General features: G+C 40.8%; 1 protein-coding gene across 1 annotated transcript in view; it reads left to right on the plus strand.

Annotated features, from left to right (window-relative positions):
- The first annotated feature begins 3204 nt into the window (after positions 1 to 3204).
- LOC307015953 (uncharacterized protein) overlaps positions 3205 to 12016 on the plus strand; it is a 10800-nt gene continuing 1988 nt past the window's right edge. Inside the window, exons 1-8 of the mRNA XM_079644951.1 lie at positions 3205 to 3458; positions 4466 to 4562; positions 4757 to 4840; positions 5382 to 5492; positions 7824 to 9804; positions 9891 to 9974; positions 10965 to 11102; positions 11723 to 11833. Coding sequence (XP_079501077.1) covers positions 8694 to 9804; positions 9891 to 9974; positions 10965 to 11102; positions 11723 to 11833 — 1444 coding nt within the window. The 5' untranslated portion in view covers positions 3205 to 3458; positions 4466 to 4562; positions 4757 to 4840; positions 5382 to 5492; positions 7824 to 8693. The remainder of the gene's footprint in view (positions 3459 to 4465; positions 4563 to 4756; positions 4841 to 5381; positions 5493 to 7823; positions 9805 to 9890; positions 9975 to 10964; positions 11103 to 11722; positions 11834 to 12016) is intronic.

Consider the following 12016-nt stretch of genomic DNA (forward strand, 5'->3'; position numbering starts at 1 on the left):
TATGCCCAAAGCCAAGCACTAGGCCCTGGGTAAATTAAGAGGCTGATCTGGGGAACTTTTGTCTACTTTCCCTGGTGCTAGAAACTCAAGTCAGGTATCCCTGGAATCGTCTCAGAGAGTAGGTGGTCAGAGGGGCCTTGTTTTTACTGAAACATGAACAGAACATGTCGCGAGAACCGGTTCCCACTTTGCGGGGGGACGAGGGCCTGATGCCTGACTTTGGAAAGGGCTAAAGGGATAATTTTTCTTCAGGGGGAACCAGATCAGGAATCTGAAATATGGGAAACCGCAACCAACCCAGAACTTTTTATTCAATTAAATGTCAAACTTTATCACAAAATCTTCTCATAAGCTAAGGATCAGACACCCTTGTGTGGCATTGGTGAGAGAGGGGAAGACATTTTAAAAAATGTGCTTAGTGCTCTGCGCATTTGAGAGTGTGTTGCTTAACTTTAGTGGAAGCTGCTTGCTAAATTTGGGAATGCTGTGACCTTCAACCAGGTCGCAAACTAAGATTAAAAGTCACATTGTCATGGCTCTCAGTACTCTATACACGGCACAAAGGAAGGTCCGATAGCTTTGAGCTTAGTCTCGTTGGAATCGCCTCGAAGAGTACATGCAGATTCATCCCTCTGCTACTCATAATGTGTAACGTTACGGCTTTAAACGGAACAAAGCCTTCCGTTAGGCTGTTTTCACTCTCACTCTTATGGTGATACGGCACACCAATTTCCCCGCAGGCTAGGCAGTCAAGAGTATTCGAATTAGCTTCGGCTCGATGTGGAGATGTGATTTGATGTGTCGTTTGTCCCCCAACTCCTCTCCAAAGTTGAGATATTTTATAAAATACTCAGGGGAGTTTCCTGAATTGTTATGCCCAAAGCCAAGCACTAGGCCCTGGGTAAATTAAGAGGCTGATCTGGGGAACTTTTGTCCACTTTCCCTGGTGCTAGAAACTCAAGTCAGGTATCCCTGGAATCGTCTCAGAGAGTAGGTGGTCAGAGGGGCCTTGTTTTTACTGAAACATGAACAGAACATGTCGCGAGAACCGGTTCCCACTTTGCGGGGGGACGAGGGCCTGATGCCTGACTTTGGAAAGGGCTAAAGGGATAATTTTTCTTCAGGGGGAACCAGATCAGGAATCTGAAATATGGGAAACCGCAACCAACCCAGAACTTTTTATTCAATTAAATGTCAAACTTTATCACAAAATCTTCTCATAAGCTAAGGATCAGACACCCTTGTGTGGCATTGGTGAGAGAGGGGAAGACATTTTAAAAAATGTGCTTAGTGCTCTGCGCATTTGAGAGTGTGTTGCTTAACTTTAGTGGAAGCTGCTTGCTAAATTTGGGAATGCTGTGACCTTCAACCAGGTCGCAAACTAAGATTAAAAGTCACATTGTCATGGCTCTCAGTACTCTATACACGGCACAAAGGAAGGTCCGATAGCTTTGAGCTTAGTCTCGTTGGAATCGCCTCGAAGAGTACATGCAGATTCATCCCTCTGCTACTCATAATGTGTAACGTTACGGCTTTAAACGGAACAAAGCCTTCCGTTAGGCTGTTTTCACTCTCACTCTTATGGTGATACGGCACACCAATTTCCCCGCAGGCTAGGCAGTCAAGAGTATTCGAATTAGCTTTGGCTCGATGTGGAGATGTGATTTGATGTGTCGTTTGTCCCCCAACTCCTCTCCAAAGTTGAGATATTTTATAAAATACTCAGGGGAGTTTCCTGAATTGTTATGCCCAAAGCCAAGCACTAGGCCCTGGGTAAATTAAGAGGCTGATCTGGGGAACTTTTGTCCACTTTCCCTGGTGCTAGAAACTCAAGTCAGGTATCCCTGGAATCGTCTCAGAGAGTAGGTGGTCAGAGGGGCCTTGTTTTTACTGAAACATGAACAGAACATGTCGCGAGAACCGGTTCCCACTTTGCGGGGGGACGAGGGCCTGATGCCTGACTTTGGAAAGGGCTAAAGGGATAATTTTTCTTCAGGGGGAACCAGATCAGGAATCTGAAATATGGGAAACCGCAACCAACCCAGAACTTTTTATTCAATTAAATGTCAAACTTTATCACAAAATCTTCTCATAAGCTAAGGATCAGACACCCTTGTGTGGCATTGGTGAGAGAGGGGAAGACATTTTAAAAAATGTGCTTAGTGCTCTGCGCATTTGAGAGTGTGTTGCTTAACTTTAGTGGAAGCTGCTTGCTAAATTTGGGAATGCTGTGACCTTCAACCAGGTCGCAAACTAAGATTAAAAGTCACATTGTCATGGCTCTCAGTACTCTATACACGGCACAAAGGAAGGTCCGATAGCTTTGAGCTTGGTCTCGTTGGAATCGCCTCGAAGAGTACATGCAGATTCATCCCTCTGCTACTCATAATGTGTAACGTTACGGCTTTAAACGGAACAAAGCCTTCCGTTAGGCTGTTTTCACTCTCACTCTTATGGTGATACGGCACACCAATTTCCCCGCAGGCTAGGCAGTCAAGAGTATTCGAATTAGCTTCGGCTTGATGTGGAGATGTGATTTGATGTGTCGTTTGTCCCCCAACTCCTCTCCAAAGTTGAGATATTTTATAAAATACTCAGGGGAGTTTCCTGAATTGTTATGCCCAAAGCCGAGAACTAGGCCCTGGGTAAATTAAGAGGCTGATCTGGGGCACTTTTGTCCACGGTCCTGTTTCATGTTGCTGCTGCTCGCCTGACCCACCACCACTCCAGCTTCCACCTGTAGGCTCGGGGGATAGTTATCTAATCATCACTCAATGTTCTTTGTAAATCTGTGGAGTGATGAGGCCTCATCCTAGACGCCAAACTCAAACTATATGCTGCTTATAATAAACATATTAAGGAACACGTGAGTTGTCTGACTGAACTGAAGCTATGAGTTAGCAGTGTTCTGTTATTCCCACAAACTGAAGCTATGAGTTGCTGGAGTGAGGCAAAATGAGGCATGGCTAAAATGCATGATCTGTTTCGTATTTTGAAAATTAAAACGTATTAATATACCTTATATATATATATATATACCTTATATATTATTTAAATATAGCATGATAGGTCCCTTTTAAGTATAATTCAACAGAAAAAAAAAAAAAAAAGTAATAAAAAAAAAAGTAATAATAATAATAAAAAAATAATCGTTTTATTTCGATTATGTTGTATCGTAATTGCGATTAAAATACGATTAATTGAGCAGCCCTAATGCAATGCTCACATTTCAGCACTGAGTCAAAGACCTGAGTAAAAAATACACACTTCCTGACTTTTACGGTCCCCAATGGACCCATGCCCATCCCCCACCCGGAGCTAACCTTCACCTCGACCAGCACGTGCTCTTCATTATAGACTGGCGTGGCACAGAGGGCAGCAGCACCTACACACAGAGACCGATATATGAAGATAAATGATTGCTAAGGGCAGAGGAAAGGAGAATACATGGAAACAAGGTAAGAAAATACAAAAGAAAATCAAATTTTGAACTGTTTTACTATTTATGAATTAGACCAAGAACTGAGGCTAACGTGTTTGCAGCCTACAGTGCTAATGCTAGCAAGTGTCCTGCTAATGCTAGCAAGACGTAGCTTGTCACCAGCGATTGTTTGACAGCATTAATATTTTTTTTAAGTTATGGACTTCCTTTTTTGCCGCTTACTTTTACTTGACTGAACTCAGATGATGTATTATTGTAATATTCAGGAGTAATGGTGAGCTAAGGAGAGGAAAGAGGAATACATTTTGACATGCTGCAGCTATCAGTTAGCTAGACATGAGGTTCCAATGTTGGTAACTTAGCATTCTAGAAGGGCGAAAAGTTGTCAGAATGTAACAAACGGTCAAATGTTCAGGGGTTAAAACATTTTTTATTTAGTTTGTCCGTTTTTATAAGCTTAATGTAATCGGAATATCGTTTTTCGTTCTATGAAAAAGCGCCAGAGTGAGCGCTCTGTGTTTTGTAATATCTCAGCGCACGTTTCACATAGAGAGGAGACAAAATGTCGGGGAACTAAAAAATATCATCCTTTGCTCCGGAGACAGTTGTCTGTAAGTGTTTTATGTACACAATTAGCTTGTTTTGCATTTACAAGGGGTGCCCCGTCCTTTTTGTGTATGTAATGTGCTCTTTTAGCTATTAGCAGTAGCTAGCTCTGTGGCTCTGGTGCTAGCACATGGGTTTATTTCTAGCCTAGTTCGACTTGAAGTACTGCTTGATACTTTTAATAGGAGTTTATTTATGTTTATCTACTCTCTATATGCATGTAGACATTTTTGTATTTTGATTTATGTTTTTATTAATGTATTATAGTTTTACATAGAAAAACAGCAAAAAGAACTACAGTTATGTCTTAAAAAAGTTTAGCCTTGTGTTGCTGTCAGTCTAGCTTTGCTCAGGATTAAGCTCGGTAGGCGCAGGACACAGATGTTACATCAACTGTTTTTTATTTAACGCCTACAGTCGGAGAACACAATCCACCAGGTGGAAAGCACGCAGAACACGCCTGAGGGAGCATCACAAGAAATGCTTATCCGGGCACATGGAACACTTAAAACAGGTAAGGATGGTGGGTCTAATTTTCAAATGTGATCAATATCACAAGTGGGCTTCTTACATCATATGTTTGAGTTAATAACTCAAACGTAAAATAAAGAAAATGTGTTTAGGAGTGTAGTGTTAATGCTCTCAGGCTCTTTGTAAACCTCATGTTCTGGAGAAATGGTGATGAATGCTTCCGTCTGTGATGTTTAGTCTTCAGGAAGTCCAAACCAAGAGGGGGAGACATCCTCAACACCAGAACTACCATCTGAGCTACCTGCAGCTTCCAAGAGATTAGTAAGTGTCAATCAAGTATTACAACATAACAATACAATATGTCAGTATTTCATTGAACAAATAAAATGGTGTATTTGTTTAAGGTTAATATGAGAAACGTTCAACTTGTCATAAAGCTGTCTCACTTCTGATGTCTGCATATGACCTACATAATTAAATGAGACCACCTACTAAATATTTACATATATTGACAATTGGTTTCTTCACACACATATTCCAGTGTTCCCAATAAGTTATCAACAACCAGCAGGAACATTAGGTTCAAAATCCCCATTCCCCGATCTCTTTCCCTCTTTTTCTCCATCAAACAGGCACATACAGAGTCATCAGTCCGATACTTAATAATACTGTATATGTATACATTGGGACAATTCAATGAGGAAGTCGACTTGAAAAATATGTAATAAAAAAACACTAACTCGCTAAGTTTCTTTCTAGGGTCATGACTCCGTAATATGACTACAGACATGCAAAGCTTCATTCCAACTTCAATTCACTTCAGTCGGCAGTGCCAGTTATGTGTATTGTTTTTCACCCTTAGGAAAGAAGCCTTGATTTTGAAAGCGACACAGACATAAGTGCTGATGGATCACATCCTGGTGAAGCTGATGACCCAGATGTACCCCCCCTGAGAAGGACTGACAGCATATTCGTAAGTTTGCATAATGAAAGTGGGACAAATAATGGGGAGCATAGCGTACTTTGTTTTCTTTAATGCTGCATTATACAATTACCAGGGATGCCAGCTTGTCACCTTTCGGCCGGGGGGGGGGGGGGGGGGGGTCTGGGACCCGGAGTAATCTGCGGCCGCGAGCTGTGTTGTGCCATCGCGCATGGTGTTATTTTGTTTTATATTATAATGAAGCGCGAGCTATGAGCTCGAGTTTTCCTGTCTGTCAGCTGAACTCTGCTGCTCCGCGATGAGTGTCTAACTACAGCAGCTACATTACCTTTCGTTAACAGTAACTGTGCGGTCCGGAGTCACTGTGGCACAGACTGGACCGCTGGTGAACAGCTGTTAGAACGGGCCGTTCAGGTGTTCAGAGCAGAGCTCCCTGTCGGAGCGGCAGTGCGTGATGTGAACTGAAAAGTTTTTCTGTCGCAATATTATTTAAGGAATCGTTGAGCTAGCTAACTAGCATACGTTGTCACTATCTGCTAACGTTAGCTTTAGCCTTCATTTTGTAATTGTTTTTTTCATAGGCTATAAACAGGTGGTATAAGTATAGATCTTGTACTTGAGTAAAAGTAGAAGTACTCAGATCTTGTACTTGAGTAAAAGTAGAAGTACTCAGATCTTGTACTTGAGTGAAAGTAGAAGTACCAGAGTGTAGGAATACTCTGTTTCAGTAAAAGTCCTGCATTCAAAATGTTCCTCAAGTAAAAGTAGAAAAGTATTCTCATCAAAATATAGTGAAAGTAGCGACAGTAAAAGTAGTCATTGTGCAGATTGGTCCATTTCAGAATAATATATATGATATGTTTTATAATGATTGATCATGAAAGTGTTCTCAAAGCTGGTAAAGGTGCATTTAGTTTGAATGACTTTTGGCTCATTTCCACCGCAGGCCTCGCTCGACTTATCTCGACTTAACTCGACTTGGTTAGGCCAGGCTCACTTTATGCTGCGCTTCCATTACAGTTTAGTAGCTGGGGCAGTAACTATAGTAACGCTGTGTAGGCGGAGCCGTGGCGTCATCTTCAATGCGAACCCCAGAAAAACAACATCAGCCGTTAGCTGTTAGCACTCAGAGCTCACAGCTCCTCATATCTGTTCAGAAACTAGCCTGTCTGTGTCATGGTGAATACAGTCGCTGCTTTATTTCTGTCTGTAGGCCGTTGGTGTGAGTGTGGACAGTCGGAGCATATAGTGCGTTAGCTTAGCCGAACCCCATTTAGACAACACGCATTCTAATAGGTTTCTCTCCTGCCGTCTGTCTGCAGACTTGTCAAAGCATTAATTCATGGTTTTTACTAACCGGTATCAGTATGTTGTTACTTCGGCATCATTTAGAAACGTGTATTACAATTAAATCACGGTCAAATATGTTCACACAAGCTTCTCTGTTTTCAGTCGTCAGTTTAGCATATTCAGCAGCCCGGTTGTTGGCCTCGCTTGTTGGCCCGATAGAACCACGATTTTGTTGGGGCAGAAAAAAGGTGAAAAAGTACCCGCAAGCCGGTACTACGCTAAGTGGAAAAGCAACCAAAAACGGGCCCCGCACGGCTCGCCACGCTTAAAGCGAGCTCCACGCTGTAGTAGAAATGCGCCATTTGTATACTGCAGGGTAGCTTGTGAATTTACTCCAGTTGGAACTAAAGTCTGATTTAACACTTGATTATATTTACCATCATTCATATAAATCATTCATATAAACTGACTGCTACACAATTAAAATAAATGCTTTTATATATTTCTATTAGATTTAACTCTTTGGGGTTTCTGTTATTATTACCACTGCTGCTTTAGTTGTTCTGGCTGCTAAAATCCTCTGTTATAGCTAATTTTAAGGGCGATGTTCCGTGGGGTTGGGGGGTCGGGGGCTCGATCCTTGTCACCTTTTTCATACCTTATGAGTTTGCATCCCTGATTACATAAGTTTGTAATGTACATCAGCTTAGTTTGGGATATTTAAAAAAAATGGTATTAGTGGCTGCCCTAATGTGTAACCAAAGCCGAACAGTTGTTGATCTTCCACAGCCACACAATACGTTTTTTATTTTTATCAAATATTAAATTACTGGGAGGATTTAATAAGAATTTCAATACATATCATACAAAATGTTTTTAAAGAACATCAACCCTAAACTTGAACTCTGACAGAGCATTTCATAGCCTTACCCTAGCACTGTATAGTGGATTGATTGTCGGGTTAAATTGTCTAGGTTTAAAGGGGAGTCAAAGACAATGTAAAAATGTATACCTGGTTTATGCTTCTTGCAGATCATTTAGATTAAATGGTCTTGTTTATTTAATTTCCAGCTCACCAAAAAATACCTGGAATCAATCTCCAAGGTCTCAGATGAACCAGAAACCTCGATGAGCAGTGGTGATGAATATATTCCGTCTAAAAGGTCCCTACATGGAAGCAGTTCCGAGGAATCGTCCCATCTTCAAAGCCAGGTTACATTAACGGAAAGCAAAAACCTGAAGAAGTCACAGAGGACTTACAGAAGAAAGACAAGTTCTTTGGATAAAGATAGAAGAGAAGAAAGTGAAAACTCTGACACAAACCTGGGAAAAGTGTCAGTAATGAAGCTGCAAAAAAAGAAGGATGGTGCCAGAGTTTACAGTAAAAAACATTATTGCCTGTACTGTCCCATGCAATGCCATAAAATGGCAAGGCACTTAATGCGTAAGCACAAAAATGAAATAGCTGTAGCAAAAGCTATCACTCTTCCTTTGAACTCAAAGGAACGAAAATTGCATTTAGACCTCATTAGAAACAAAGGAAACCGAGCCCATAATAATGAAGTCCTAAAGACGGGTAGTGGAACACTAATCCCAAGTCAGCAAGCTGGGAAACCAGGCAAAGCAAGTGATTACATGCACTGTATAAATTGTGAGGCTTTGCTTAAAAGAAAATCATTATGGAGGCACATGTCAAGGTGCAGACTTTCACAAAAATGCAGCTCAACCAAACCAGGAAGAAGTCGAATACAATCTATCTGTGCCTTTGCACAGGCTGTCCCTGATGGTGTGAGCAGAAAGGTTTGGGAGCTGATAAATGCTATGCATCAAGATGAAATCACAGGCATCATCAGACAGGAGAAAAGTATCTGAAGACTTGGAGAACATTTGTACGCCAAGCATGGACATGACAAGACCAAACATGAGTACATAAGACAAAAAATGCGAGAAATCGGAAGATTGATTCGGCAATCACGCAAAAATGGCCGGCTGAGAAGAGTTGAGGACTTCTTTGTACCTTCCAACTTTAACTTTGTGGTCGAAGCAGTAAATGATGTTGCTGGCTTTGATCGAGACAAAAACACCTACAAAACTCCATCCTTAGCTCTAAAGCTTGGTCATAGTCTCAAGAAGATTGCAGACATTCTGGAGTGTGAAGCCAAGATGGCAGAATCGGACAATGAGGAAAATGAGGCGTTTCTCCGGAACCTGGAGAGGAGTCGTAGTCTTTATGAAAAGAAGTGGAATGTGTGTGTATCGTCACGTGCCCTACAGACACTTAAAGAGGCACAATGGAATGCTCCTCAGCTCCTTCCTTTTACGGAAGACGTTAAGAATATGCACATATACCTTGACAAGTGCAGTGAAGAGTACAAACTGCACCTTGACAAAGTTCCAAATAAAAGTAACTGGGTCAAGTTGGCCAATTTGACCCTTTGTCAAATCATTCTGTTTAATCGCAGAAGAGAGGGTGAGGTTTCCAAAATGCATCTGAGTGCATTCACCCTTAGAGACACGTCTAGTGTACATTCTGATCTGGCAGGAGGACTTTCAGAGTTAGAGCAAAAGCTCTGCAAGCATTTCCAACGCATCGAAATAAGGGGGAAAAGAAACAATAAAGTACCCATCCTCTTAACGCCGGACATGATGTCATCGATGGAAGCCCTGGTTGCACATCGCCGTGCCGCTGGTGTTCCTGATGAAAATCCCTATTTCTTCTCCAGACCCGAGACAGAGAATCATTTGAGAGGATCTGATGCAATCAGACGGATTGCGAAGGAATGTGGGGCGAAGCATCCTGAAACCCTGTCGTCAACGAAGTTGAGAAAGCACATATCCACACTTTCAACTGTTCTCAACTTGAAAGACAATGAAATGGACATACTCGCAAATTTTCTTGGCCATGACATCCGCGTCCATCGACAGTACTACAGACTACCAGAGGGAACCCTGCAGTTAGCTAAAGTTAGCAAAGTGCTGCTAGCACTTGAACAAGGACGACTTGCAGACTTCAAGGGAATGAGCCTGGACCAAATCCAAATCGATCCAAATGGTAAATATATATATATATATTTATGTGTTTTCAGTATTAATGTATTTTCTATTATCATATTTGTTTTTTTTATCCCTGCTTTTCAGAGGAACTGCCAGAAGCTGTGGAAAGTGATCTTTCAGACACGGGGGCAGAGGAAGATTTGTCTTTCGGTACTCCATCATCATCAGGTGCGTTACATGCAGAGGTGTAAGGTATAACTAAGTACATTTACTAAAGTACTGTACTTAATTAATATGTTGAGGTCCTTGTACTTTATTTGAGTATTTCCATGTTATGCTTCTGTGTACTTCTACTCCACTACAGTTCAGAGGTAAATGGTGTACTTCTCCTCCACTACATGTATTAATACCTTTAGTTACTTCACAGATGTGGATGAATGATGTGAAATATAATCAAGTCTTAAATCAGACTTTAGTTCCACCTGGAGTAAATCCACCAGCTACCCTGCAGTATACAAAGTCATTCAGACTAGCTGCACCTTTACCAGCTTTGAGAACACTTTCATGATCAATCATTATAAAACATATCATATATATTATTCTGAAATGGACCAATCTGCACAATGACTACTTTTACTGTCGCTACTTTCACTATATTTTGATGAGAATACTTTTCTACTTTCACTTGAGGAACATTTTGAATGCAGGACTTTCACTGAAACAGAGTATTCCTACACTCTGGTACTTCTACTTTTACTCAAGTACAAGATCTGAGTACTTCTACTTTTACTCAAGTACAAGATCTGAGTACTTCTACTTTAACTCAAGTACAAGATCTGAGTACTTCTACTTTTACTCAAGTACAAGATCTGAGTACTTCTACTTTAACTCAAGTACAAGATCTGAGTACTTCTACTTTTACTCAAGTACAAGATCTGAGTACTTCTACTTTTACTCAAGTACAAGATCTGAGTACTTCTACTCGAGTACAATATCTGAATACTTTTACTTCAACTCAAGTATTAGATCTGAGTACTTCTACTCAAGTACAATATCTGAATACTTCTACTCAAGTACAAGATCTGATTACTTCTCCCACCTCTGGTTACATGTTTCACAGTTTTTACCCTCCAACACAATAGGCATTGCTTACTGTGCGGCTGAATGAGCGTTGAGATCAACCATATGCCAATTTTTGTATTATTTATTTTGTCAAAGGATCTTCAAGGTCTCGCAGAAGACTGCTGACTCCTGAGGAGCTTGATGGCGACATTACGTCTATAGGCACAACTTCTTCAACCCACAAGAAGAAGAGAAGAAGAGAAACAGAGTCTGACAGCGATGACCCCAAAACAGGTAATGCACTCCTGCTATTTGAAAATGACCTGCTTTAACAAAACCTGTGGAATTTTACAATAATTATGCTCGAGTCCTTATATTCTACCAAATATACACCAACTGCTTTAATTTAAATTGATACTATGATGGAACAGCCCCAGCCGGGCTCTTCCTCTGCCGGCTGGAGTCTCAGCCAAATGCGAGAGCTGCTGCAGAAGCAGCAATTCAGATTAACGCTTGTCCAGCATTTTCCAGTATTGACATGTATATGAGATTATTATTGATTACTTGTTTCTGGTTCTTTGACCAGGTTTAGTTATGTGTTACACGTTGAGTACAATTTGTTAAAATACACTTAGCATGCTCTGTATTGCAATCATAATTGTTCAGATTATTAGGGCTGAGCACCAACAGAGTTGGTATTGAAATCTCAAAGATTATTATAATTATTTTTAAACAAAATTAACTGCATTGGAGTGCCTTAACGTGCTACAAAAGTAGATTTTCTTTTTGGCAAAACTGTCACGATTGTTGGAAAATGTAATCCTTTTTTTCCACATTTGCTTCTCCTGGTATTCCATAGTTGTCACCTATCTATATTTTGTTCATACATTTATTTTTATTTTTTATTTTGATAGGAAAATCGATAAGATCCAGTCGAGGACAGCGGACCACCAAGGATTTTGATAAGCCTGCTACTGCAGGAAAGGTTGCGGTGTCGCCAGCACAGAGGTTACCAAACACTGCCGGTAAACAATAACCTCTTGTTTTTATGTAATATAATGTACCCAAATCAAAGAATATGTAGAATATTACAACGGATATTCTTCTAATATTACGTTGATTACGAGTTTATTTGCATTTAGAATGGGTTTTGAGTACGGTTGCAAAGGGGCGGAAAGTTTCCATGGGAAGTTAAGCTGGGGAATTTT

Source organism: Notothenia rossii (genome assembly GCF_949606895.1).
Source record: "Notothenia rossii genome assembly, chromosome: 8".
NCBI lineage: Eukaryota > Metazoa > Chordata > Actinopteri > Perciformes > Nototheniidae > Notothenia > Notothenia rossii.